Genomic DNA, 26,567 nt, shown 5'->3' with positions numbered 1-26,567 from the left:
ATAAGCTGTTGGTCTGATTCCTGCTGCTGCTGAGAGCCTGTCCAATGCACGAGACCACCTGACGATGACTGGCATTGCTGTAGGCAGCAGAGGCAGCAGGGACTGAGCAGCAAAGAAAATTAACCCCATTCCTTCCAGGAAATGTTTCATCCACACTATGCAGGGCAGGGCACCATTAGCACAACTGTGATCAGATCTAAAACCTTCTCCTATGTCTTCAGCAGGTTTGAATTGTACCCTCTGTGGAGGAAGCTCACTCTGTCCTGCTAATCCTGTCTGCTGATTTGTTCTTCCTCTCTCCTGGCTTCAGGGATGCCAGGCTTTGGTCTTGTATCACCTTTTCATTTGCCCTATGTAGGGCACACTTCCAGCCACTGCTGGCTTGGCCAGGACCACAACAGCACCCAGCAGCCACATTGCCTTCACTCAGCACTTTGGTTGGTGCCCAGTCAGACAGGTAGAGCCACAGTGTGCCCTAATTTGTATTCTGAACATGAGTGGAAATAAACTGCAGGGTTTCTTGCTGTAACTATCCTACAAAACCAGGAAAACTTCATGGAGCAGGAGGACCTGTCTGTGCAGACCTGGGGTTTGTGCCTTTCTGAGGCATGCACTGCTAGGACTCAGTGTGTTGGGTCAGGCCGACACTGGATTTGACCAATATAGCTGTTTCCGGGGTTATACAAGGTACACATAACCCTACGTATATGTATGTACATATACAGCATACATACAACTGCAGGGGATTTATCAGCAGGACAAAGGCAGTTGTAAGGCTTGTTACCTCCAAACGTCTGGCATTGCAGCAAGACAGCAGTTCATGCTTAGGCTAATCAAGACTTCAGTAGAAGGAAGTGATTTTCCTCCTCACCAGGAACTATCCTTCCAGAGCTGTTGTGGTGGCAAAGTCCACTTTACACCTCCCCTGTTGCTTTGAAAGTGGTCACTCCCTAAACCACTGTGCTAGAAAGTTCTCCCTTTACCGAGATTCCACTGGTCACTGACTCTCTCCCCTCTCCCATCCCTTTTCCCACTGGCCACTGTTATGTCTCTCCTCCTTGCTCCTGCCCCCGAGCCCTCAGACTATTGGCTTCTGATGCTCTGCCCGCCTTTGGGAGCTCTCGGGATAAAACCACGTGTGGGTTTTGTTCTTGGTTCTTTGTCCCTGCTCCCTTCGGGTGTGTTGGTTCCCTTAAGCACCTCAGAAGTGCATGCAGAGAACCCCTCTCACCTCTGTGTCTGCACAGACTGTGGGTGTGAGCGGCTGTGAGCGACCACCCGTGAAGGTGAGATCGTGTGGTGGGTGCTGGCAGAGCGCTGCCTCAGCGGTCCACGAGGGACCCTGTGGAAAAAACACAGCATTGATTCACCAAAGCCCTCCTTTCATACAGAGATACTTGAAGAATATGTTTCACAGGCCTTGTTTCTGACCAGAAACATCTGATCCAAGAAGCTAAAGAGTGCTGTCCTTCTCCTGGGGCTGATTTTAGGGAGGAACTGCTGGAAATGAGACATGTCTAACTGGTTTCAGCATTAGTTGAAGAGGGCTAGTACTGGTTGACTGATCTGCTCAGATATCTTGTCAGGTAGTTCAGCCTCTGCACTCAAACAAGTGAGACCACACGCCCTGTTATTGGCATTGTTATGGAAATAAGCCTGTGAGGCATTTGGGTACCTCGAATGGTAACAATGGAGCCTATAAATACCCAAGAATATTAAATTATGATAATACTTCTGAGAGTGTTTTCAGTGTAAGGCTTTCCTAGTACTTTCTTCATTTGCAGTCTTAAATTAATCTTAAAAATACAGTGTGCTACAGGGAGACATTTTCCTTCCCTTATTATTTCACTGATATGCAAACAGAGGTGGGGATCACTAAGAACTTAAGTGTCTTACCCAAAGCCCCACAGCACATCAGTAACAGAGCTAAGAAGCTCAGTGGTGCACACTCAGCCATCAATTCAGCCTTAGTTCTTGTTGGAATGGTTACTTTTTCCTGAGGATATGAAGTAACACTGAAAATCCCATCATGACAAGTGTTCCTTGTTGTCCTGTTTCATGTTATTTCCAGTGGGAACAGATCACACCCTGGTATGTGGACATCAGTCAGCTTTGATTTGTTAGCACAGTAATGATGTGCCCATCCTCTGAGCTGTATGACCAGGGCTGAGCCTCTTCTGGCCTTGAGAAGGTGCAGAGGTGAATGCTTAGGTGATCTTTAACTGGGGCTTCACCCCTTTTTTGGATAAAACTCTTCTTGCAGTTGGAGAGTCTTGGCAAATGTGACAACAACTTTCCATGTTCTGGGAAATCAAGTTTGCAGGTCAGTCGCCCTGCAAGGACAAGTTAATTGAAGCTCAGAAGCACAGGGCTTGTAAGATTTGAGCAATGGGCTGAGATGACTGTTGGAGGTCCATTCCAGCTGAAATATTCTATTCTATTTTCTAGGTTTACGTACTATGCATTATTTACTTTCTTGTAATTACAAATTGCAACAATCTTGTTGATATTTGGTGCTGAGCAATGGCCATGCCCTAGTGTGACCAGTTACTGAGCTGGGCTGGCTGTTGTTTCTTACTGGAGTAATGTTAATGCTTTGAAGAGGTCCCTCACAGTAGGGGCACTTCATGCAGCTTGTTAGTCTGGACAATAACCTGAATGTGTTTTCCTGTCAGGATTTTCTTCCAACTTCTCATGACAGCCCATTTAAGCCATGTCCTCACTGTGTCTTGTTCCAAAGCTTATTGCTGATTTGTGAAGGCTGCTTCTGGCTTCCTTTAGATGCTAGAGATGGTCTTTAGCCTTTGAGCTTTTCAGCAGGTTATTATGATGGCATTTCTGAAGGTTTCTTATTGTATGTGGTAAAACAGTGGCTCCATACATCCTTTGTTTAAGAGAGAAAAATGTGCATGGCAAAGCAGAGAAAAACCCAAACAACAGGAAGCAATGCCAGAATTGTACCCACTTAAGAATGTAAAAAGTACAGCAGTGAATACTGTGCCAGATTGCTTCTATTCTTGTAAAATAGTCCAAGTTTGCTGTGGAGGCCTGTTTCCTGCCACAGCGAAAGGTCTTTTTTCTTCTGTGAGCTTTCAAGAGCAAATAGAAGTTAGGTCATTACTAACTCCTGTGTCCACCTCCAGTCCAAGATTCATGCTGCAAGAAGCCTGAGTGAGATTGCGATTGACCTGACTGAAACTGGAACCCTCAAGACCTCAAAGCTGGCCAACATGGGGAGTAAAGGCAAAATTATCAGCGGAAGCAGCGGGAGTCTTCTGTCATCAGGTAGGTCCCTTGTCCTGTAACTGCAAAGAATATGGTGGGAAGGGCCATGGCCATGGTATGATGGGGAGCAGCCAGAAACTGCACTGCAGAAATGAAAGTCACTTCCCTTTAGACTTTCTGTCTGTCCAGGTGGCAGTCCATCTCTCAGCACATTGTTCCACAAACAGCACAGGCAGCAGCCTCCCCCTCCCTCTTTACCACCACTCATTTCCTCCTTGACTCCAGGATGTCATCTCCAACCTCTCAATTTCCAGCTGAAACCTGGTCTCTCTTCACAATTTCTACCCTAACCATCCCTTGGTATCCAGCATCCTGAGGCAGATGGGTTTGTGGAGGAGTCCCCAGCCAGCACTGGGGAAGCAGTCAGCCAGTGCAGCTCACAAGGAAAACTGAGGCTGGGAACTGGTGATGTTCCTCAGCATTGTTGAGATAGGGTGTCTTCTTCACAGAGTGCACATCTGCTTTGCCTCTGTGTTGCTGGAATTTGGCTGCTGTCCCAGGCTCAATAGAACTATTCCCTAGCACTCTAGCAAACTAGTGCCAGGGTCCAGGAGGTTTCTTGTTGTGGCTTAGAGCACTTTCCTGTGTGAAGAAGATGTAATCTGTGAGACAAACCCAAGGGAAGTTAATGCAGAGGAGAGCTAGAGCATGAGCAGAGAAGGACTGGAGAAGGGGGTTCAGGAGGTTGTCTGTGACTCTTTGATACTCTTCTGTCAGTCTGAACCAGGCAAGCTGTGTGCAAAACAGTGATAAATATCACTGCAGGCATAAAGCAGGGGTTGATATTTAGCAAAGAGCTTGAGGCTGCTTAGGTGAGCTATTCAGGAGGGCAGTGTTGCTGGTATCACTGTAATTAACAGTTTCAGACAATTAAATACCTTCTGTTAAGCATTGTATCAAGTTATCAAAACCAAATGTGTTGAGATGTGTAACAGCACAGAATAACCTTCTTATGCTGGCACAAGGGAAGAGCCCATCTAGGAATGCAAATGCTTCAAAACTGAACCCACACTGATGTAGTAGGTTAGCTTTGCATCACTGTATCCTTCATGTCTCTTAAAAGGCACACTTTCCTGCTTGGTAAATGTTCAGCAAAGGGTTAAAATGTGCAGTGCTTTCAGAGCTGCTTGCAGTGCAATTCCTTGCTTTGCCTGCAAACAGAGTTGCCTTTCTGTTCTTGAGGCCTTCCCAACAAAGTATACAATCCACTGTCTGTGCCTCCCATCGCTTAGGGAGTTGCAGTAGCTCAGCAGCTCCCAGATTGGTGTCGGGTTGTTGGAACTCTTTGTTTGTTTGGCATTTTTTCCAGCTCTCCTGCCAGAAAGTAAATAACGTTAAGTACCCCAAGAAAGTTCTTAAGGTCTTTCCAAGATCTCAGCCTCCTGGCACTATTCCCAAGTTTGTGAGAGCTACTTGGTAATAATCCTGTTTCCATGTTAATACATGGACTTTTTGTGTTCCTGGAGTAAAAACAGTGGGGTCTGCTTCTGCTCTTACACCTAGAGAGACCAGTAGCCAGGTGAAAGCCAGCAGAAAATCAGGCTCAGAAAAGCTGCTGTGGGGCCAACATCTATCAGGGTTAAGTGGATGGAAATTCCAAACTGGGAGCTGCCTGTGCTTTTATTTCTGTACATTTGTGCTCCCTGCACCTTTCTGGCTGAGCACAGGATTTGTACACTCATCAGAATTGCACTAGTGACTAGACCCACCCAGAGTTCATTGACCAGGTGAGTAATTTCTTCAGTCCTGGGTAGGTGGATCTGCCTACCTGGGTGCCTTCATAGGACTGTGTGAACCTCTCTATCAAGGTGCTGCTGGTGGGTCAGGCAAGCACAGCTCCCTCTGTGTTCCTTTCTTCAGAGCTGCCTGTTACATCCTGCCAGCTCTGAGGACAGGGCTCTTGCAAAAATGTTGAGGAAAGCTGAAGGGGTTGCTGCTGCTGCGTGTGTTCCAGCAGCTACAAGAAAGTATTGAGAGATGTCTGGCAGAGTTCAGGTATGAGGGAATTGGAAACCCTGGATTGCTTCCACACAGTCACTCAGACCTCTCTGCTCCAAGAGCCCCTTCCCTCAAGCCTGGCTGGTGGAGGTGGCCCATCCCTGTCCCACTGGATGGGAGGGGGCATTCATTGCCTGTCCCAGTCACTGGCTCTGTCCCAGGCTTTCTGTTTCCTCCCATTGTGCCAAAGATTATCGGCACACAACCACAACAATGATGGGCTATCGCAGTACAGCCTGCACACTGGAGAGAATAAGTGCAAATGATTAAGTGGCCACAGTAGACTTCCAGGCTATAAATATCTCAAGTGACTCGAAATCACAAGGTCAGGACTGAATCTCTGTTTTCCCCCACTTCCCTACTATTCTCAGTCATTTTTTTCTTGAAAAATATTTGTAGTCATTTCCTCCCTCCATCTCACTCCTCCTCACTGGAGGGGCTGTCAGCACTATGAGGAGCATGCCAAAACTGGCATGTCTCCCCTGGGCTTGCAGCAAGTCTGCAAGGAAAAGTCTGTTGTTGCTTCCAGCTGTCACACTGTCTGGAGAAGATCCTGCTGTGCAGTATGAGGCAGTCACTGCCCCACACCACTTAACAGTCTCAAGAGACAGCAGAGGGGAGATGGAGTCTTACACTGGGAAGTGGCTTCCTCATGATCACAGGAATTCAAGACCAAAGCTTCAGGTCCTTCATTTTTCCCACGCTCTTGATCTCAGTCTGTCCACTGCAGATTTGTAATTTTGATGCCCAAGTCCATTTCTGACAAGCTGACTCGTAACTTTTGTCCTCATTTTGGATCTAAAGGGGCCTCCCTAGGACAGTGGGCAGCTGTGATTTAGCTCAGGGATCTTCTGCTCAGGATGTGTGGGCCATCCCTGGACATCTGGGGTAAGAGTTGTCCATGAATGAAAGCTCTGCTTTCACACAGGCAGGAACCAAATCAAAGCCAGCAGAACAAAAGCAAGTTAGGTCTAAGGTGGATTTTTCCTTTAGAGTCTGTGTCGTAAGAGCTCTGCAGGTCTCCGAGCTAGTGAGGAGCCCTGTAATCACTGGGTTATTGTTGATCTGAACCCCAGACCACCTTCTTCATCTCTGTGGGCCAAGGAGACACCCCAGAGGAGCATCTCTGCTCTAGCTCTGCAGGCGCATTCAAGGAGCGTCCAGCCCCTGCGCCCCATTCCTTCTGCAACAGGAGGTTTCCTGTGCAGGGGCCTGTTTACGTTTGAAAACGCCACAACAGAGTCCCGCCAGCTGGTTCCCAGGGCTGCCGCGGCATCCGGCGGGGCCGTGTCCCAGCTGGACCGCCCCGGCGGGCGTTGGAGCGGATAAACAGCACCCGCGTGGCCCGTGAGCACAGGGGCTGGCGAAGATGAGTCGCCCACAGGATATCTGAGCGCATCCTGTGTGGAGCAGCTCCAGCTGAGCTCCCGCGCGCCGCGGAGGAAATCCTATGTGTCGGGCAGGGACCAGAGATAGGGGCTGTCTGGGGTTGTTGTGCGCTGACATCCTGGCGCGGTCACTCAGCCCGTGCTCTGGCACAGAGCGAGCGTGGGGGAAACTTCCCTCCCCCAGTGAAGGGACAGCCTTCCACAGAGACCTCAGCCAAATGCCAGTGAGCTGGAGCCAGCAGCCGGATGTAGCGTGAAGGGTTTGCCATATTTAGATGTGTTTTTCCTGGAGCAGGAGACTTGGGGAATGAGAAAGAGGAGAGATGCCTGGATGCTTTTGCCTTGCTGCTGCTGCTCAGCCACCTTGTTGCATCTTCTCTCTCAGGTGGTGTCACCAAGACTTGGCTCCCTCTGCTCTTCAGCATCCTATCTGTCCTCCCTGCTTGTTTTCATCCTTCTCATTTTCCAAGCTGACTCTACTCTACTACAATAGATGGAGGAAATAGGGACAAACAATGAGTCACTTACAGGGCTTTTCTCTCTGAAGTGGTGTCTGCTCTCATCCCTTTGGCAGGCTTTAAAGCAAAGCTTATCTTGGACCCCAGCAGACCTTGACCAGATCCTTCAGGGGTATGACCCATGTGCTACATGTCCCCATCAACATCACCAAGACTGTCCTGACCTCACCAGTATAGAAGTGAGCAGCCTGTTAGCATTGGTGAAATTCAGCCATGAATTCTGCTGGAGAAGTGAGTTGGGCAGGGGGGACCATGTTCTCCCTGTGCTTCTCAACTCACATTCTCCCAAATGTCAGTGGATGAAGAAATCACCCAGAGAGGCCATGTGAGTGTCAGAAGATGAGTACTGTTTCCACAAATTAGTAGGGTAATAAGCAGACATTTAGGTTACCAAGACCTGTACCCCATCCTGTATGCTAAGGAAGAAAGGGCACATACACATCAAAACAGCCCCCAGTTCAGGAGGTTCCTGGTGCCCATCAGAGAGAAGGTCCTGTGCCTGCTACCTGGTGTGTTTTCACAACCCTTTTTCTTTTAGGAACATCAAATTGTTCTGCAGAAGTGTGTGTTAAAATGAAGAGTTTGGTAAATCCTTGCACTGCAAATGGGAAGGAGGCTGAAAAATAATTTTCACAAAAAGGTTCAAATGCAGTATAGGAAAATTATATATTTCAGCAACATTTCTCCCATTTACTGCATTAGGAATTAACCCATAAACACCTGAGAAAGCCTCCCCTATTTCTGTTGCAGCAGGAGCTTCTTGTGTTAGGACTGATCTCTCAGGACTGATGTTTCTCTGTTGATGATCCCCTTTGGAAGGCACTGGGCAGCCATGACTCAGTGACCATACCTAATAAGGCTGATTTAAGGTAGTATCTGCTTGATTGGTTTGGTTTGTGCTGGCCTTTATTTCTTGGTTGTTTTTACGGTATTTTGATTTGTTCTGACATTTTTGGGTCAATTGCCACTGGGTTTAGAAGTGGATCTGTGATCACAGCCTTATTCAAGGCAGGATTGATATATATTTATAAATAAAAAGCCTCTAATGGAAGCCATAGGCACCCAGCAATACAAAGCACTGTTCTCTGCTCATTTACAGTCATCTCATACAGGTGTGGTTCTCTTGACTGATCAAGTTTCCATTTGCTTTTCATCCATGAGAACAATCAGAGAATCCAGCCAATAAATATCTAATAATACATTCCAAAATAATTCAGCTTTTAAATAAAAATTTTAAAACAAACATTAGTGCCAGTGAGTGGATGACTTTGGTTTCAGCAGTAATCCCATTGCTTCACTCAGAATGTGACAGCACACTTCCAGGTCCCCTCCTGTTCCTTTGCTTTTTGGGAGCAGTGAAAAAGATGGCAAAATGTGCAGTCAGTGGAGAAAATGTGCACCAATGGCATCAGGGTTGAGACCAGCATGGTTCTCACACAGGGAAAGCACAGCTGAAGCAGATGCTGTAAACTGTCTGTGCTTGATTTGGGTCTGTACCAGCTCAGCCAGAAGCCTTTTGTTTCCTTCTTGTGGGCATACCCCAAACCAGCACAGGTGTCTGGCCAGGCTGTTCATATGCTTTTAAATGTTTCTGTGTAGCTGCTGTGGCAACCCACACAGCAAAAAGGAATAGCTTTTAAAAATAAATCTGAAGCTGGTATGGAGTTATGGAGCAGACAGAGGAAGGAAAGGGGAAGAGCAATTGAAAGAAAAACACAGGCCATTAAAGTTGACATAAAAGAAAAAAGAAAAAGGTTCGAAACATCTGCTGGAATCATGAGCAACTTTTTACCAGGACTTGGCAGCTTGTTGACAAGTCCATGAAGAAATTCAGCAGTTCAGTTTTGCTAGTAACTGCTTACCAGGGTTACTATTAAGAATTACTAAGTGCTGGAGAGGAGTTTCCCTGCCAGTGCAAATACAGGGCTCCTCTAGAAGGTCCTATCAAGTTCTTCCAGCACAGACGTGTCTGCAGAGTTGAGTTTTGTTGCTTTATGAGGGCAAACACAAATGAAATGAGGATGACTACAGCAATTAAACAAACATCTTACCGTAAGGTTCTGCTCCTTTGTCTGGTAATGCTCAACCTGGCTGACCTTTAGAGAGATCTCTTCCACCACCTTTAGAGAGATCTCTTCCACCACCCCCACTTCGGGACAGCCCAGTAAAAGGTGTAAGGAAGCAGAGTGGTGTTTCTTTGAATAAAATAAAAGCCAGCTGTCTTCCTCTATGAAAACTGCAGAAAATAGTGGCGGAAAAGATCTGTGAGATTCTCTGCTCCCCCTGGGCCAATGCAGAACTGTTTTGTGGCAATTTTTGCCTCAATCCTCTTTCAGTTTAGCTTTAATGGTCTGCTGGAATAGTAGCAATGAAAGATGAAGCTGAAAGCACAAATTTCACTGTTTTGCTGCCAAAATAAAGAATTGTTCCCAGGTTCCTTCCAAAGCTCTGTGAAATAACAGCTTTTTCAACCTCCCTGGACTGAGTGTTTTCACTGAACGCTTGGATGCCAAGCTCTAAACATATCTAGGAGCCCCCTCTAACCCCCATCTGATGGCAGGTGCACAGAAAATTCCATGTAGCATCCTGTCATATCTGACTGCTGCAGATAATAAAGGTCTGCTTTCTCTGTGCCATTGCTTAAAAGGGGTGGGGAACAGGTCACTGCTGAAAAAATTGTTTCTATTGGTACACCATCAGCAAAAGGAGGGATAAGGAGAATATCCATCCTTTATTGCATGTGGGGGAAACATAGTGACAAAGGATGAGGTTACTTCATCAAGAAGTTCCCCTGAAGAGCTGAAATTACATATGTTGTCATGACATATGAGCAACAGAGTCTGATTTAATGCACAGACGTACTTCAGTGGGAGTTACTGGTAATTGCCACTTGAAAAGCCAAGCCATTTGGACATGCAGTTAAGTATCTCGACCTACATCTTCACAAGAAACAGCTACTACCCCAGAAGGAGCTATGACTGGGGTTTTTTGGTGTATTTTACAGGAATCTTGGTAGGTAATTTTGTTCCATTACAGTTTTTCAGAGAACAGGCCCAGTAAGTGGGTTGAATTACATGTTTGCTACTAGGATAATTGCAGTTCTTAAGAAGTAGGCTGTATTGTCAAATGGTTTCTCCTAGGCTTAATTTCCAAAAAATGCATCTCCAGGGCTTTGTAAACTGTACTGTTATTTGCCATTGGGAACTTTCATGGGAATTGTGTGTAGGTTTCCTCTAAGATCTTTAGATGAATAATTTTGCTTTTATTTTTCCAGATAATGATTACAAATGTCTTTACGTGCTCTGCTGTCCAATCTCTGATTCTTAGCTTAAACATTAAGGACTTGCTGTAAACAGACATTACTGGGTAACACCTGCTTCATGTCATAGTCCGATTTCTTTTTGGAAGGACTGCGTCCAGGCTTTGGTAAAATTACAAGCACTCCAGATGTGTATTCTGCTGTCAGCTGGCCTAGTGAAATCATTGTTTATTGACAGGTTCCCAAGAGTCAGACAGTTCTCAGTCTGCCAAGAAAGACATGCTGGCTGCACTGAAGTCCAGGCAAGAAGCTTTGGAAGAGACTCTGCGCCAGCGTTTGGAAGAGCTAAAGAAACTGTGCCTGCGGGAAGCGGTAGGCAGTGGACATTTCATAACCTGTAACACTTTGTTTCTGGCTTTGTTACAGCATCCTTGTTGTTTGGAGGTGGGGTGGGGTCAGGAGATAAGATTCCTTCCACAGTCACCGCTTCCAAAATCCATTGTACAACGGCTTCAGGGAGATCCAGCTGTTTCAACTCCAGATTGCAATGTCCAGGACTTTTTTCCCCCAGAGAAAGGGACCCCAGTCAGCTAGGAGGCTGACCCTCCAGGGGGCTAGGAGGGTGCTCAGCATGCCTGTCTGCTGTTTGAAATTGTGAATAAGTTGCATTCTGCAGGCTTCTTATTAACTTTGATGAGAATATTATGCTACCTAAATGGCATAGGAAGGCTGTTGTATGTGCTGGTCATCACTTCTCAGATACTTTTGACTCCATTAGCAAAAAAACCCAGAGGCTGGCACACTTTCTTCTTGGAGCAGGACCGATTTTACATGCTTTTCTTCTCCAGGCATGCTCTTCCACACAGCACACAAGGTCCCATCTGCTCCATGTAGATTGCCTTTATCCAGTCAGCTCTGGCTGGAACGAATGCCAGTGTGGTGGCAGACCTTGCAAACAGGAAACACTGTGGTCATCCCAGGACACGCAGGACAGCTTGTAACTTTCCCACTCACCTGCCAGTTCATTTTGGAGTACGTAGGAGGCCATTTAGTGATCAATTTAATGTTTGGGTAAATCACAGTCCTGCTGCAGCTGTGTGTGGAGATTAGCAGCAGCATACTCAGGCCATTAAGCAATCATCCCATGTTTACTAGGCCTGAGTATCTGATTTTAACAACAAATTATGATGTGTAACACAACAGGAAGCTGGCTGCAGACAGTGGCATAGTGATCTTCCAGTTCTTACTTAATATTTGATGTGTATCTACCTTTTAACAAAAATGGGAGAAATAGGTCACTGATTCAGGTCTCACTGCACTTTGTTTCAATTATTGTATAGTTTTTAACACCAAAAAGAGCATGTTGGGGGAAATACTCTCAACAAAGAATGTCAGCAGAAATCTCTGCTGCCCCTGTTCCCATTCTTTACTCCATGGGAGCAATCCCTTCCCACCTGAGAAGTCCTAGTTGATTTCAGCAAACAACTTGTGCTGTGAAAAAGGTCTCAGGACCAGATCCAGTCTCATAAGTCCATTGAGCTGAGATCATCCACAGGAAAAAATCACAGCTCTTCAAGGGCTGACAGTCAAGGTCTGGAGGCTCTACTTGGTCCGGAGGAATTTACTACCCTAAGCTGACCCTACCTGACTGCCGATGACTAATCCTTGCAGCAGCACCGGATGCAGGGAAAGACGTGCCTGTGCCACAGTTACAGGAGCTCACAGCTCAGTGCATTCCCTTTAACTCCAGCCCTGTTTTTGGTGCAGCCTCGGGCACTTCAGGAGCAACCAGGATGCCGGCAAAAACTCCCACTGGGGCGTGGAGCTGGGGATGAGGAGCAGTAACTCCTTAATGCTGTGGCAAGGCTGGCCAGAGCCCATCTGTCAGCACGTTAAGAGCTGAAAGAAAGTGTTCGTGCTTTCCATAGGTGATTTGAGAGAGGCAATTAATGGACACTTGGAATCTGACCCCGTCCTGCAACCCTACAGCTCATCCATCAGCAGCTGGTAGTTGAAAGCTTCCTCTCAGGCTGCCCTTCGTCCTTTCTGCTTTGGCATGGGAATGGCCAAAACAGAGGAAGAAGGTGGCAGACCAGGAGATAAAAGAGAGTTAAAAGTGGGGGCATAATTAAGAAAGCATGGCCAGAACCATTCATAATGCTGGCATCAGGTTACTTTGGGCCGTCACTACTCCAGTTACTTATTAATTTAGATTATGTTTCATGATTGTGCCTTTGAATACTTTTTAGCTTGTGGAGGCATCATGGTAGCCCACATTAATTTTATCCTGCTCTGATCTTTACAGATTTTACAGCAGATTAACTCTTTCACCACTGCCCTGCTTCATAATAATCTAGGAGTTATAAAGAAAATATCCCTGTTACCCTCAGGATAGGATACAGGAATCTCTGTCTCGGTGCAGTGCTTAGAGCCACATCTCAGTAGAAGGAACACATTTTGAAAGAAAAACTGAAATAACCCCACAGTGCTGGAGGGGCGATGCAGAGTGGGACTCTGAGACATTGCAGCCATGCCTCTCGCAACAGGGGGCTGTGCATGTCGACACAGAGCTCTGCTGCAAACCCATTTTGCTGGGAATTGCTTAAAGGGAAGATTTGAAAAGGCCAGGTCCTTGTTTCCTAGTGACCTGAAAAGAGTAGAAAGAAAAAACCCCATTAGGGAGTGGGGGAGAGTCCAGGGCAGGCAGGGACTGGGCTGTGCACCCGCACTCGCATTAAGGTCAGCTGCTGTTCTTTGGGATTCAGATGATTTAGGTTACTCTGCCAGCTGGATCCTCTCAAGGCTGATGCTAAGGAACACAAAAGCCTTTTGTCCTGCATGGGGAGACCTTTGAGTACAAGGAGTTGGGGCTGTGCTGGTAGTCAGGTCCCTGCCTTTTTCTGTAGGGAGTTCAATGCCTTCAGTTCAGATATGTGTGCCTGTATTGTGTAGCCCAGGGGAAAACCACACAGCATTCACATCAGTAATGGTGCTTGCTGCTTCCTGTGTTACACATATTCCAAAACTCTGTGGGGTTTGCTTCAGATTTTGAGCAAATCTTTGCAAACAACCCCGTCAGTCTGACAGAGTATCAGCTAAAAACTGCTCCAAAGCTGCCCATGACATCACTGGGGCTTGGAAGGCACTCTAATACATGAAGTGTTATCAGACAGGTAATGAGGTACCAGGCACTGCTTTTAGTGGCCATTTCCACTGCATTCCTCTCAGACACATCATGAATCAGTTGGGAATGTTTTTCTGTGCAGGTCATAACCTGCATGGCTGTTACCACTGCGGCTTTCTGACTCAGCAGACCTGCAGCCTGCAGGAAGGCTCTCGGGTCTGCTCACCCCTCTCAAAAGTAGCTCAGCAGATAGGAGCTCGCTCTTGGTTTGTGCTCACCCTGCAGCTGAGATGAAAGCTTGTGTGCTGCAGCCTGCTCAGCCTCAGGCCCTGATGCCCTAGGGATGGGTCCTACTTACAGACTTTCCCAGGGCAGGCCACAAAGATCCGTATTCATGCACAGGTTAGAGAAAAGGTCCCCACCCTCAGTTTCAGGTTCTGAGTTTGCAGGGCTGGGTGCTCTCCTGTGTGGTTATCAGCTGGCTGAACTGGATATTAATGAACTCCTGTCATTTTAGGGTCACACAAGAGTGGTGTTGTGCTTTGCTCTGCTGCAGGATTTCCCAGAGCACTAATAGCATTTTCTGCTTACAGGAGCTCACAGGAAAGCTGCCACGAGAATACCCCCTGGATCCTGGGGAGGAGCCACCGATTGTAAGGAGAAGAATAGGAACTGCCTTTAAACTGGATGAGCAGAAAATCCTGCCTAAGGGAGAGGTGAGGCTGTGCCCTTCTCTTCCAGACCCGTGTCTCTAAGATGTCCACTGAGCATCACACAGGAGCCGTCAGTCCTGCGGTCGTTTTTGCTTTAAATTACTGTAATTGGTCACAATACCCATTTGGGGTTTTTCTATCTCCATCAGAATGGGGAAGCAGTGAGAGAGCTGGGGACTTTACTTCAGACTCGGAGTAAAACTGAAATGCTTGAGGTTCAGCCCTGCCTTTACTAGAGGTAATAGAATTAGCCTGGGTGATCAACTGGACCATGGCAGTGCAAGTGCTCTGGTGATAAAGTGCAGTGATTTGTGTGAGCAGGGAGCATATCAGGAGCTCCCCAAGCCATCTGAGCCCTGATTCTGCCTGTCTTGTTTTTGCCAACAGCCGCTTGTTTTCCACTCTAGTAGCAATACAAATTCAGGCCCCCTCTAACCAGGGAGAAAAGCATCTCAGCCCTGCCACAGCAAGATAAAAGCATTTTGCTCCCCAGTCCTTAAACAAAAGAGCCTTCATCCCTACCTATGGGGAGCTGGAGTTACATTTTTCTAAGTTTTCCAGGGAGTGTTTGTTCCCTTCCTTGCTCCCACAATGTGCTGGGTCAGTGCCCTGAACCGTGGCTGTGAAAACAGGCCTGCAGCAGCTGTAAGGCAGGACCGGATTCACAGAACAACTATTGTCTGTGGAGGCACATTTGTCTCAAGACACTTGTGTATATTCCAGTCTTGAGTTTCCTTTTTATTTTTGTAGGAGGAGAGACTGAAGCTGGTGTGACTGTGTGGTTTGAGGCTTGGTTCAGCCAGGGAATTAACTGTTTGTCGTTTTGTTGGCATTTTCCTTCTGCTGAAAAAATAAACAGCTGGAGCTCTTTAGTTTTGTTCTCAATGGAGCCTGGGAGAGGAATTCCACTGCAGTCAAATATTCATGAACTAGCACATTTAATTAAGCTTTTCAAAGGGAAGCATGTCTTAGCTGAACTACTCCTAAAACCCCTGCAGTCTGTTGGCTGCTCAGTTATAACCTGATCTCCAGCTTCCCCAGCTCCTATTGCTACAGGGCAGCTTTTGGGGCCAGCGGGTGAGGAATCTCCTTACTCCAGTGGCAAGGTTAGGTGGGGAGAGCAGGAAGGTAAAGCAGCTCCTCCCCAGTGCAGGCACGCTGCCTTTGGCACCAGCAATCCAAACACGCTGACTCAGCTTTTCTCTACCTCTCTCTTCGCCTGTCAAATTTTAAGGCTGTGTTGAAAACCATAAATTTCTGTTCTCGAAGAATGATGTTGAGCTGTGTTTGGCTGCCAGTTTGAAAGCATTTAGGGAGGCTAGTGATGGTTTTCATGCACTTTTCAGCAAGTGCAAACACTGGAAAATCGATACAAAGCAAAAGGTGAAATATTCCCTCAGCCACGTAAATCCAGGACTGAAATTATCAACTATGACAAGGACCTGAAACAAGGAACTTCCATCTGAAGGCAGATGATAGCTCTCATTTCCTAAGGCTTTATTTATAGGGCTCTCACTGAAGGAAAATAGACAATTATGGACAGGAGGAAAATTAATATATTTTTCCTAGGATATACTGAATGATTCAGAGCTGAATCTGCGAAGGTCTGAAATTACAGTTCACGTCAAACTCACCAGACCTTTAGCAAGACCTTTGTCAGAGCAAGACTTGCAGGGAAGGGTCCTGGTTTTTTCTTGGTGATCACCTTTACCTGGCCTGTAATTCCTGACTCTGGGAAGGATTTTACCAGAAGATAATGAATCAGGTTCCAGGCCTTAAAACCCCATGGTGTTAAGTTCACTTTTAATAAGTCTGGCACTAACAGAGCTTATAAAGTCTTCAAAGCAAAAAGGGGTCTGTTAAAAAGACAGAAGGTGGGTTCAGTCTTAAGTGAAGTGAGTAAAATTATAATTATAGTTTTAAGGCAATGCTGACTCACCACTGATAGCAAAGGTATATTTTTTAAGCCAGAAGCCCAGAATAAAAACTTCAGAGAATGACTTCAGTCTGATTAAATCCCATAGCATCAGCTCTTACACTGCTGCTGAACAAAGAGAGGATTTGAATTTGTGTAACGGGGATCTCCAGGAATATATGGCTGTCTCACCATTCACTAAAAGTAGAAAAACTTGTCATTTTTTTTTAAATTTGCAATGTACTGGGTTCCTCTTTCTAGAAGACTAATTCCTTTCAGCTGGGGGAGGTAGCCAGATCCGTTGCAGATTAGCAAGGCCCTTTGAAGTTCACAGCTTGGGGTCCTGATGCAGACTGGGAAGCTCTGTATCAGCTTATGCTTTGGCATAAATTCTCCTAAATCCCTTGACTTTGGAGGATAACCAGAAATGGATAGGTAGCTTCCAGGGTACACCTGGTTGCATTTAAAAACTCAGCTGAGACCCTACAAGACGCTGGTGGCACTGGTTCTTTCTGGCATACAGAGATCTTGCTGTTACACCCTGCTGGCTCTGAGATCACCCTCCTGGCTGGTAACTCGAGGAGACAATCTTCTGGTGCCGTCAGTTGCAGCAGCCCATAATTACTTCAGCTCATACTCACTCCTGGATTTTGACAGCCATACACTGGGGAGAGTTAGCCCATCTTTGCCCTGTTTTACCCCAAAGTGTTTGGTGGGCACTAAGCAAACCTTGGTCAAGAAGGTTAAAGCTGTAGCTTTGCATCAATTCGTACCTATGAAATCAAAGGGGGCTTAAATATGGAGATAGGAAACAGGGAGAAGGAGCAGGTGGGAGGCAGGTCTGACCCACAGATGGGTGTAAAAGGATGAATGTGCAGTAGAACAGCATTGAATTTGGCCATACTGAATGTCATGAAAAGTCAAACAGCACTTCAGCATTAGGGCTGGAGCACACATGGGTGCTCCAGCCTTGTATGGATCATCCCTTCCACCAGCTGTGCTTCCAGGCACTCCTGTGAGCAGGTGAAGGTGAGATGGGTATGCTCAGGGAGGCCCTGAGGGCAGCAGCATGACTGTGGATGCTTTGCTGATGGAGAGGCTTAGTTGGAGGCCACTGGTCAGGTTCAGGAGAGCTTCCACGTAGCCGGGCTTGGGGAGTTTGGTGGTAACCAGAATCCACTTGCCTTCACCAGGAGGCAGAGCTGGAGCGCCTGGAGAGGGAATTTGCCATTCAGTCCCAGATCACGGAGGCTGCGCGGCGCCTGGCGAGCGACCCGAATGTCAGCAAAAAGCTGAAGAAGCAGAGGAAGACATCGTACCTGAACGCCCTGAAGAAACTGCAGGAGATCGAGAACGCCATCAACGAGTATCGCATCAAATCTGGGAAGAAGCCAACCCAGAGAGCCTCCCTGATCATAGATGGTAAGGGGGACTTAGTGCCCACAGCGTCATGGAGGGTCTGTGAGGGCAGGGAGCAAAATTCTTACCAAATTTCCCCTCCCTCCTCTTCCCTGTCCTGCCTGGAGGACCACAGGGGTGCTGTCAGAGGGTGCTGTGCATTAGGGATGTGCTGAGTCACAACAGCAAAGCTGTGTTGTGCTGTGGATGATCAGGATGTCAGCAGAGCAGGCTGTGACTCCTTTGTTCTTCATCTATGAAATCACTCTCTTGGCGTCTCCTCCAGAGCAGTGCTGTACAAATGTAATTAATGTTAGCAGATTGGGGTGAGCTCTCTAGCTCAAAGGCATCTGTAAAATCAAAGTGGGAGCAGTGTCATTGCTGTGTTCAAATATTTCTTTCCTTTCTCTTTTTTTTTTCACAATGTAATTCTTAGGGCACTTTATGGTTTACTGGATTGTTGATTGGTTTTTTGTGAAATCTATTAACTTTCTGCCATGGTTCTTTCTCCCTTGAGGATTTTTCCATTTCCCTTTGACTTGCAGAGCTTTTCTCTGTGACTTTGTGGCAGGAACTGAGATTAGAGCTGCTGTATTTGTGATCTGGGTACCTGATCACCTGAGAGCTTTTCCTGCTGCTGCAGAGGATGCTCAGAAAATATTTCCTTGAATTCCACAGAACTGGTACTTAGAGTGAGCCTTTAGTTAGCAACAAGATGTTCATTTTAAGAAGGTGGATCGAACCCAGAGTCCTTAAGGGCCAAGATGTGAATCTTGGTAATGGCACTGTCCCAGTGTGCATCCTCTGGGGATCTCGGCTCTGTGATTCAGTCTTAATCCCCAATTATTGAAAAGAGTTAGCAGTTCCTCTCTCAGCCTGCTACTGAGAGACTCGACCTGCAGCTCTGCCCTCCCAGACTGAGAGTGGGCTGAGTCAGTTGTTCATAGGAATTTTTGCCTCTTGCTCTGTGAGGAGGAAGGCGTGGGTGACTGCTTAAGGCTAAGACTCAGTGGTCAAAGATCATGGTGCAGTTCAGCACTCAGTCACTGCAATTCTTGGGACCATCTGACCATCTTTATATTTTCTTCTCTTCAGAAGGAAACATTGCCAGTGAAGACAGCTCCCTTTCAGATGCCCTTGTTCTCGAGGATGGTATGTTGGCTGCTGTATGTTCTAGAGAGCAGGGAGGGATGTGTGAACTCCTGATTGACACTCCAAATAGAATTACTGTTCTGTGTAATAGTCCACTGATAGATCCCAGGAGCAAAAATGCTTGGTTTCCCCTGACTCTATCTTGTAGTCAGGCTTCAGGCCTGGAGCAGTGAGTATTGCTGTGGTTATCACTCTGAATTATCTCAAAGGACAGTGCTAGAATGCCCCCTTATTTTCCCTTAAGTTTCAGTTGTTTTAATGCATCACACACTCTTGCTGGCCCAAAATGGGAATGTCAAGCCAGTGCCCTTCTGAAAGTCAGCTCTTCAGGTTGCCCCTGAACACAGCCAGGGGAATTGGGATAAGGAAGCAGGCTCTGGAGGTGTGATGGTGTCTCTTGGGGTTGTGCTGCCACTGGAGGTGTCACGCAGCCATCACCTCTCTCCCTTCTCTTCACAGAGGACTCTCAGGTCACCAGCACAATCTCCCCTCTGCAGTCCCCACACAAAGGCCTCCCGCCCCGGCCGCCGCTGCACAACCGGCCGCCCCCGCCGCAGTCGCTGGAAGGGCTCCGCCAGATGCATTTCCACCGCAACGACTACGACAAGTCCCCCATCAAACCCAAGATGTGGAGCGAGTCATCCCTGGATGAGCCCTATGAGAAGGTCAAGAAACGCTCCTCACACAGCCATTCCAGGTGAGCCAGCTCTCTTGAAGCTCTATCACAGAGATAGGGAGGGAGCCCTTTCAAAATTTACAAAGCTGTCCCTTACTAAAAGACTTTTAAGTGTTTTGGCCAATATCCAGGTCATAAAAATAGGCTACAGCCACATGATTGCTGTTTGGTATCTCAGTGTTGTTCTACAAAACATGTGGAAGGGAAGGATGGTGGATCATCTGAGGGCTTTGACAGGGCTTGGCTTTGACCTCTGTCACTGTAGAAGCACTGGGACACAAGCTCAGAGCAGCGGCTGACCCAACTCCCACTCATCCCCACAAGATCCCAGGCATGTGCCTGAGATCTGGAAAGATGCACGGGAGGCACTTGCCCAAATTCCTGTGGGAGAGCTGAAGCAGGGTGTTTCCTCTTCAGCAGTCACAAGCGGTTCCCCAGCACTGGGAGCTGTGCCGAGGCAGGAGGGAGCAGCTCACTGCAGAACAGCCCCATCCGGAGCCTTCCCCACTGGAATTCCCAGTCCAGCATGCCGTCGACGCCAGATCTACGGGTACGCAGTCCGCACTACGTCCACTCCACGCGGTAAGTCTTCCCAGCTCCAGTTTCACCTTGATTACCCTGAAATAAATTTTCCTTGCTTTATCCTTCCCTCAGGGTATGAATTAATTTCCAGTTCAGGAAAGGACACAAAGCATTCCTGTTCACATAAGAGGCTCATGTGCTCATGCCAGTAGAGAATCTCTCCTGAAATGACATCATGAAATCCCTTCAGATAAACACAATTCTGCCCCTCATCCCTCCCCTGAAGTGATCAAGCTTTTCTTCTGCTGGGACCTTTCATCTCCTACTGTTTATAGGCTCTACAAGCCACTTTTAAAACGCATGTGGTGCTACTGCTAAATTCTGCAGTAAATTCCTCCATGGATCCAGCTGGAGAGAACATGTTGCTTTCTGTCTGATACAAAATGTTGAATAGTGGTAACTTTCCCTCATGGATAAAATGTTTGTACGTGTGTGATGTTACAGGGAGATCAAGAGCCTGTATAAAGCAATCTAGCCAGAGACCCAGGTGGCAGTGGAATTTAGCCCAGGGCTGACAGAGGAAAGAGCTAAAGTGTGTAAAAGGGAGGTGATTTGATGTGTGGGCCCGAAGTTGACTGCAATTTTCAGCAGGATTTTTACAAACTGTTCAGCTTCATTGCACTTTTGCCTTAACTCCATGGACACTGCAGGGAGCAGTGCTCAGCTGCTGAGCCAGAGCTGTGTGCTGGTTGGTATCCTGCCCTAAGGGGAAGTGCTACCATCATTTAGCTCAGAATAAATCAAGAGTCATCCCAACACATCAGCCTTGGGCAGAGACAATACAAGGCATTAAAGCCCTGGGTTAAGTTTGTTACAAACTTTTGGCTTGAGGGTACCTTACAAAGGTGCAATGTCTGTTAATGCTGGAGCCAAGCTGAATGAGATATGCACCTGGCACAGAGCTTGAGAAGGGGCCTTGGCTGGGTAGGGGCCATTTGGGTGTTTGAAACAACCATTGCTGAGTCTGTAGCTTATTCATGAGCTGCATGCCCTGGCCTTAGCCATCCATCACGGAGATGTGTTTCTGCTCCTTGAATGGATGAGTGGAGCTCTTCAAACAGTCAGGGTGAATAGAGACCTCCCAGACTTGGCCATGAATCAAGCCTTGTAAACTGTGATTTGGGGTGGTTGCCTGCACACGCTACCCATGGCTGGGCCCCAGTAACACCAAGCTGCTTGACAAGGGGTGACTTTTTCAACGGCCAGTGGAGAAATCACAACATTCAGGGCTAAGTATGGGCAGTCTGTCTGTCTCTCATCAGGTGGATTGTACCCATGCAGGACTTTCATGGGCCACTTGCAAGGGAATCTCACCGCCTTTGTGGCCTGTGAGGTTTTCAGATTTGCAGGGTGGCATGACGTGAAGCTGGTAGCAAAGGGATGATGCTGATCCAAACAGCTCTGCCATGAGAGAGATAAACCGTCAAAGCCAGGGCTTGAGGTTCCCAGACTTTACCCTTCAGACTGGGCTTTTCCCAGGGTGAGAACCACAGAGGAACTGGGTTGGGCAGGGATTCTTTCCCTCATGGTGCTGCAGACTGAATGTCACCACCAAGGAACTGGAGAAGAACAGGAACAGGACCTAATCACCTCAAGCCCTGCAGCAGGGAAGCAGATTGCATTGCAGGGAGCAGCCCCAAGCAGTGCTGGAAGGGTTCAGGTTTCCAATGCCCTCAGATTCCTTTGCTGGCTGTGTGTACAGACAGGGATGGGGAATGATTGAACCTGTTGACTTACAGCCTGTTTTGTTTCCTGGTACTTGCAGGTCAGTAGATATCAGCCCAACCAGACTGCACAGCTTAGCTCAGCACTTTAGACACCGGAGCTCCAGTTTGGAGTCACAAGGAAAGCTCCTTGGCTCAGAAAATGAGACAGGGAGCCCTGATTTCTACACCCCAGGGACTCGTAGCAGTAATGGCTCTGACCCCATGGACGACTGCTCTTCCTGCACCAGCCATTCCAGCTCGGAGCACTACTACCCTGCTCAGATGAACCCCAACTACTCCACCCTGGCAGAGGATTCCCCGTCGAAAGCCAGAGAACGGCAGAGGCAAAGGCACAAATCAGCAGGCAACCTGGTCTCCTCCAATTCAGGGAGTATGCCCAACCTGGCTGCGAGGAACGGGACGGGACACCATCGTGTCTACCTGCACAGCCAGAGCCAACCCTCCTCCCAGTACAGGATCAAAGAATATCCCCTGTACATCGAGGGCAGCTCCACGCCCGTGGTGGTGCGGAGCCTGGAGAACGACCAGGAGGGACACTACAGCGTGAAAGCACAATTCAAAACCTCCAACTCCTACACAGCAGGGGGGATGTTTAAGGAGAACTGGCACGGGGATGAAGTGGACTCAGTCAGGCTCACCCCGTCCCGCTCCCAGATCATAAGGACTCCATCTCTGGGCAGGGAGGGCCATGAGAAAGGCTCGGGTAGGACTGCGGTGTCGGACGAGCTGCGGCTCTGGTACCAGCGCTCCACGGCCTCCCACAAGGAGCACAGCCGCCTCTCGCACACGAGCTCCACCTCCTCAGACAGCAGCTCCCAGTACAGCACATCTTCTCAAAGCACCTTTGTGGCACACAGCCGGGTCACGAGAATGCCTCAGATGTGTAAAGCAACATCAGGTAAGAGCCAGGCCCAGGCAGAGGGGCAGGAGGGATGGGAGCCTCATTCAGCCTGGATTTGTGCCAGGCATTACACCCCAGCTGCAGAGCAGTGCCAGACCACAGCACGTTATCTGGCCTTCAGACACTGCTCACCAAGCCTGGAGGTGTAACGCTGGGGGGAAGGCCTTGTCCAAGACATTCATCAAGTGGGAATGTTTTTCCATGGAAATCATCACTTCTCAATGATGCGCTCAAAACACAGAGAGAGTCCAAAGCCCAGTTATTGTCAGGTCTTTCCTCAGAGTGCAGTTGGGTTTTGGGTGATGGCACTAGAGGCTGAAGGTGACAAAACCACAGGGAGCATCACTATTCATAATCACAGCATGGGGAGCGATGAAGCAAGCAGGGGTTCAGCACAGACTAGGAGAATGTATGTCCTCACTGAAACACCAAAAGCATGAGAAAGGTGAAGTGGGGCATGCCAGCCCTTCCACCCCCCATGAAAATGTTTGAGCAATGACATCTTTGTGCACTGCTGAAACTTGGTTTTCCCATGCAGCTCAAATAACTCTGCTGATAATACCCTGAAATTCAGAGTGCTGAAGTTTGTGCAGTATTATGCCTCTGTATCATGTACAGGGCTTTGCACTCCTCTGTGCTGTTAATATTAAATGGTAAGAAAACAGTCAAATTCATTACACTGAGAAGGCCACAATGTGCTTTGAAACAGACCAAGATTAAATATTTACTGGCCATCAGTCACTGCTTGTCCAGCCAGTGTGGACAGATCAAGGACTTGCTAAAAACCTGAGCCACATGCCTCAGCATGGGAGACACCATTGCTCTGGCCTCACTTGTCACTGCCTCCCAGGCAGACCAGTGCATTGTCCAACCATGCTGGCTGCTGGCCTTCTGCCATCCCAGCATGGTGTCCAGTCCATGGTGACCACCACGCTGGCAGCAGTGGGGCCCTGCACTCGCTGCCAACTCCAGCATGGAGTCAGAGGCGGTTTGACACCGGCTCCTCGTGGGCCACCAACAGCTGCCCAAGAAGAGGCTGATTTATGTGTGATGCCAACACTCACAGGAGAATCAGGTGTGGACCAAGACACAACTGAGTAGCTGCTAGAACCATCCCATGTCTCCCTATGAAAATCTGTCTTCCTCCCTTTGGTTAATGGGTATTATATTCCATGCAGCAAGAGAAAATGCTTGAACACTGGAAAGCTTTTGGTTGGCCTTGGAAATGGTACCAGTTCAGGAAAATTGTGGCTTTGGGGTGAGAGCACGTAAAAATCACTGTCATTCAGTCTATTCCCCCACTCAGCTGGGTCTTTAAACCTAAATGTGATACCTGTGCAGCACAAGTGTGCTCAGTAATCACAGCATGGCCTGACCAGTTGGCAGCATAGATTGGTTTTGTGTTCAGAGTCTGTTCCCAGTCACGGCCGTGGGAGGATACTGACCTCAGGAGCTGTCAGCTCCAAGAAGCAAATTAAAATTTGGTTTTCCCTTTAAGTGTCATTTGGCAGCAGCTAAAGAATTTAACAGCAGAGAGGTAGAAGCCTCCATAATTTCAGCTGATCAGTCCTATCTGATAGGTCTATTGGGCTGCACACTGTCCTTCAAAGAGGATCAGACTCCTAGGCATGTATTAAATCCAGAGGGTCAACACTGTATGGTCTTGAGGAAGATGAAGGGTTGGTCAGGTGGATTTATTTGCTGAACCCTCACCAGGGAAATTCCCGCAAGAACCACTTCCCATTTTTAGTCCAGATTACTTCTGTCTTCGTTCAAGTAAGCTAAGCCTTTCTTTGGTCCCTAATAGGCCTGTCAACAAAGCCAAGCACTTTTTACAAATGCACAGTGAAAGGAAGTTGTAGCTTTTGAAATCTTCAGAGCTGTCTTCCTCCTTAGCACATGACCAGTGTACTTGTCCAGGCTCTCACCACTGCCAGCCCTGGCTCCTAGGGACACAAAGCATCTCCCACCACCCCTGGAAGCAGGAGGCTGAGTCTGGCAGGCTGAGCTCCTCCAGTTCAAGACCCATGGAGTCCAGGCAGCAGCAACCAAGCTTCTGTGCTGGGAGAAGCGTGGTGTGTCCCAGGCAGGATCAGGAGAGTCTGGGTGGCTGTGTTCAGCTGGAGGCTGAGTGTTCCTGCAGAGCTGAGGCCACATCCAGCCCGTGACTTGCAGCAGTGTCAGCAGAGGCTGTGCTCCTGTGTCCAGGCACAATCACCCAGGAACAGGGCGAGGCCTGTCCCAGGCTGTGTTTACTCACAGCCAGACATGTTTCTGCTGGTCTGACCAGCTGATGCTTCTGAACCACCCTGACCTTTGCGTTCTCACCTCACCAGTTGTTTTCCTCCACCCTTGGTTGTTTTCCAGCTGCCTTACCTCACAGCCAGAGGAGTTCCACGCCGTCGAGCGAGCTCGCAGCCACGCCGCCGGGCAGTCCCCACCACATTCTCACGTGGCAGACTGGGTGAGTGTCTGTGGGGACAGGTTAGAGAATCCACCTCACTCAGTGCTGCTGAGAAAAAGCACCCCACACACAAGCACAGCTATGGGAATGTTTCCCTGGTGCTCTATCGCCTATATCTGCACGGAGCATTTCCAGTCTCCCACCTGTGCTCTTGTGGGGGTGGAGCTCTGGTTTAGGCTGACCAAGACATGGCCGAGCTATCCACACCCAGCAGCAATGCTCCAAGCAGTGTCAGACTGACAGGGAAAGAAGCCTTGCAGGTTCCTCCTGCTTGGACGATCTCCTTCCTCCAATCTTCCTATGTTGAAATAGCTGATGTTTCTTTTTCAGCAGCCATCACACTGACTGTCCACACCAAGACCTTGTGCAAAGACAAGGTTCAGTGCCTGCCATACCTGTGTGTGCAGCAACCTCATTTTTCTGCTCAGTTTTCCCCAGCAATGTGTCTGCATAACTATTAAGTGCATCTTTTGTCAGCTACCACTAACATGAAGGTGCTTCACCAGAGCGTGAAGGGAGGCATTACACCATTACTCATGTAAATACAGTAATTGGGTTCTTTGGCACACCTTTACAAGGCAGGGAGTTCCAGGAGTAAATAAACAACCTTTTGTAAGCTCCCATGGGTATTCTCTAGTAATCTCTATCCAGCAATTCTGTCCTGACACGTGAAATAAAGGTCACTTCTAGATCCCATCTAACGCAGCACATCCCAGATTAGGGGATGAGATTTCGGCGAGATCAGCTAGATCTGACATTACAGTCCTCAAAATACCCTAGTCCTTTGAAAACATTTCACTGTGCAGCCACTGGAAAAATCTCCTGCCCTGTAATGACCCTGGTCACCTATGACCACGTTTGACCTCTGGTTTTACTCCAGCTCTGCTTGTGACTGCACTTTAAATAGGAGATGAGGAGAACCATAACCACAATCCCTTAGGCTTACCTGGATTTTAAATTCACACATTTGACATCCAGCCTCACATGGTCTTTGCATGTGCTTCCAGCTTTAAAACAGGAGAATGTTCTTGGTCTCATTTCAGAAGAAGTCAAGGGATAGCAAGATAGGCAAAAGGTACCTACCTTTACCATACACAGAAATTTCCACTATTAAGAGTTTGAGTCTAAACTCAAATTTTAGTCTCAGTCTCCATCCAATCCTAATTCTTCTAAATATCTCGATGATGATCAGAATCAAAACTGGTGAGCAGCCAGCTGAGACATATGTTTGGATAATCCCAGCTTTTCTTATTTTTCCATACAAGATAAGCCCTGCACTTTGTCTCTCGCAGCAAAAATACATCAAGCCAAATTCTCAGCTGGTGAAAGTGAAGTTAGCTGGACTTATAGTTTAGGCCCTACACCAAGAACCAGTGCAGAAAGAATTGGAGACAAATCAGCACTTTTTTGTGCCTGGGCATAGCACCCAAGGTGTATGTATATAAATACAGGAATGGATACAGTCTG

General features: G+C 47.7%; 1 protein-coding gene across 2 annotated transcripts in view; it reads left to right on the top strand.

Annotated features, from left to right (window-relative positions):
- FRMD4A (FERM domain containing 4A) overlaps positions 1-26,567 on the top strand; it is a 174,632-nt gene that overhangs the window by 145,255 nt on the left and 2,810 nt on the right. For both annotated transcript variants that reach the window (XM_069035126.1, XM_069035136.1), the window contains exons 14-22: positions 3,144-3,285; positions 10,687-10,820; positions 14,166-14,288; positions 17,394-17,622; positions 18,694-18,750; positions 19,210-19,447; positions 19,844-20,008; positions 21,774-22,633; positions 25,004-25,100. In XM_069035126.1, coding sequence (XP_068891227.1) covers positions 3,144-3,285; positions 10,687-10,820; positions 14,166-14,288; positions 17,394-17,622; positions 18,694-18,750; positions 19,210-19,447; positions 19,844-20,008; positions 21,774-22,633; positions 25,004-25,100 — 2,045 coding nt within the window. The remainder of the gene's footprint in view (positions 1-3,143; positions 3,286-10,686; positions 10,821-14,165; positions 14,289-17,393; positions 17,623-18,693; positions 18,751-19,209; positions 19,448-19,843; positions 20,009-21,773; positions 22,634-25,003; positions 25,101-26,567) is intronic.

The sequence above is a fragment of the Aphelocoma coerulescens genome, chromosome 1A (assembly GCF_041296385.1).
Source record: "Aphelocoma coerulescens isolate FSJ_1873_10779 chromosome 1A, UR_Acoe_1.0, whole genome shotgun sequence".
In the NCBI taxonomy this organism is placed as follows: domain Eukaryota; kingdom Metazoa; phylum Chordata; class Aves; order Passeriformes; family Corvidae; genus Aphelocoma; species Aphelocoma coerulescens.
The sequence above is the reverse complement of the archived record's forward strand: the minus strand, read 5'-3'. Positions and strand labels throughout refer to the sequence as shown.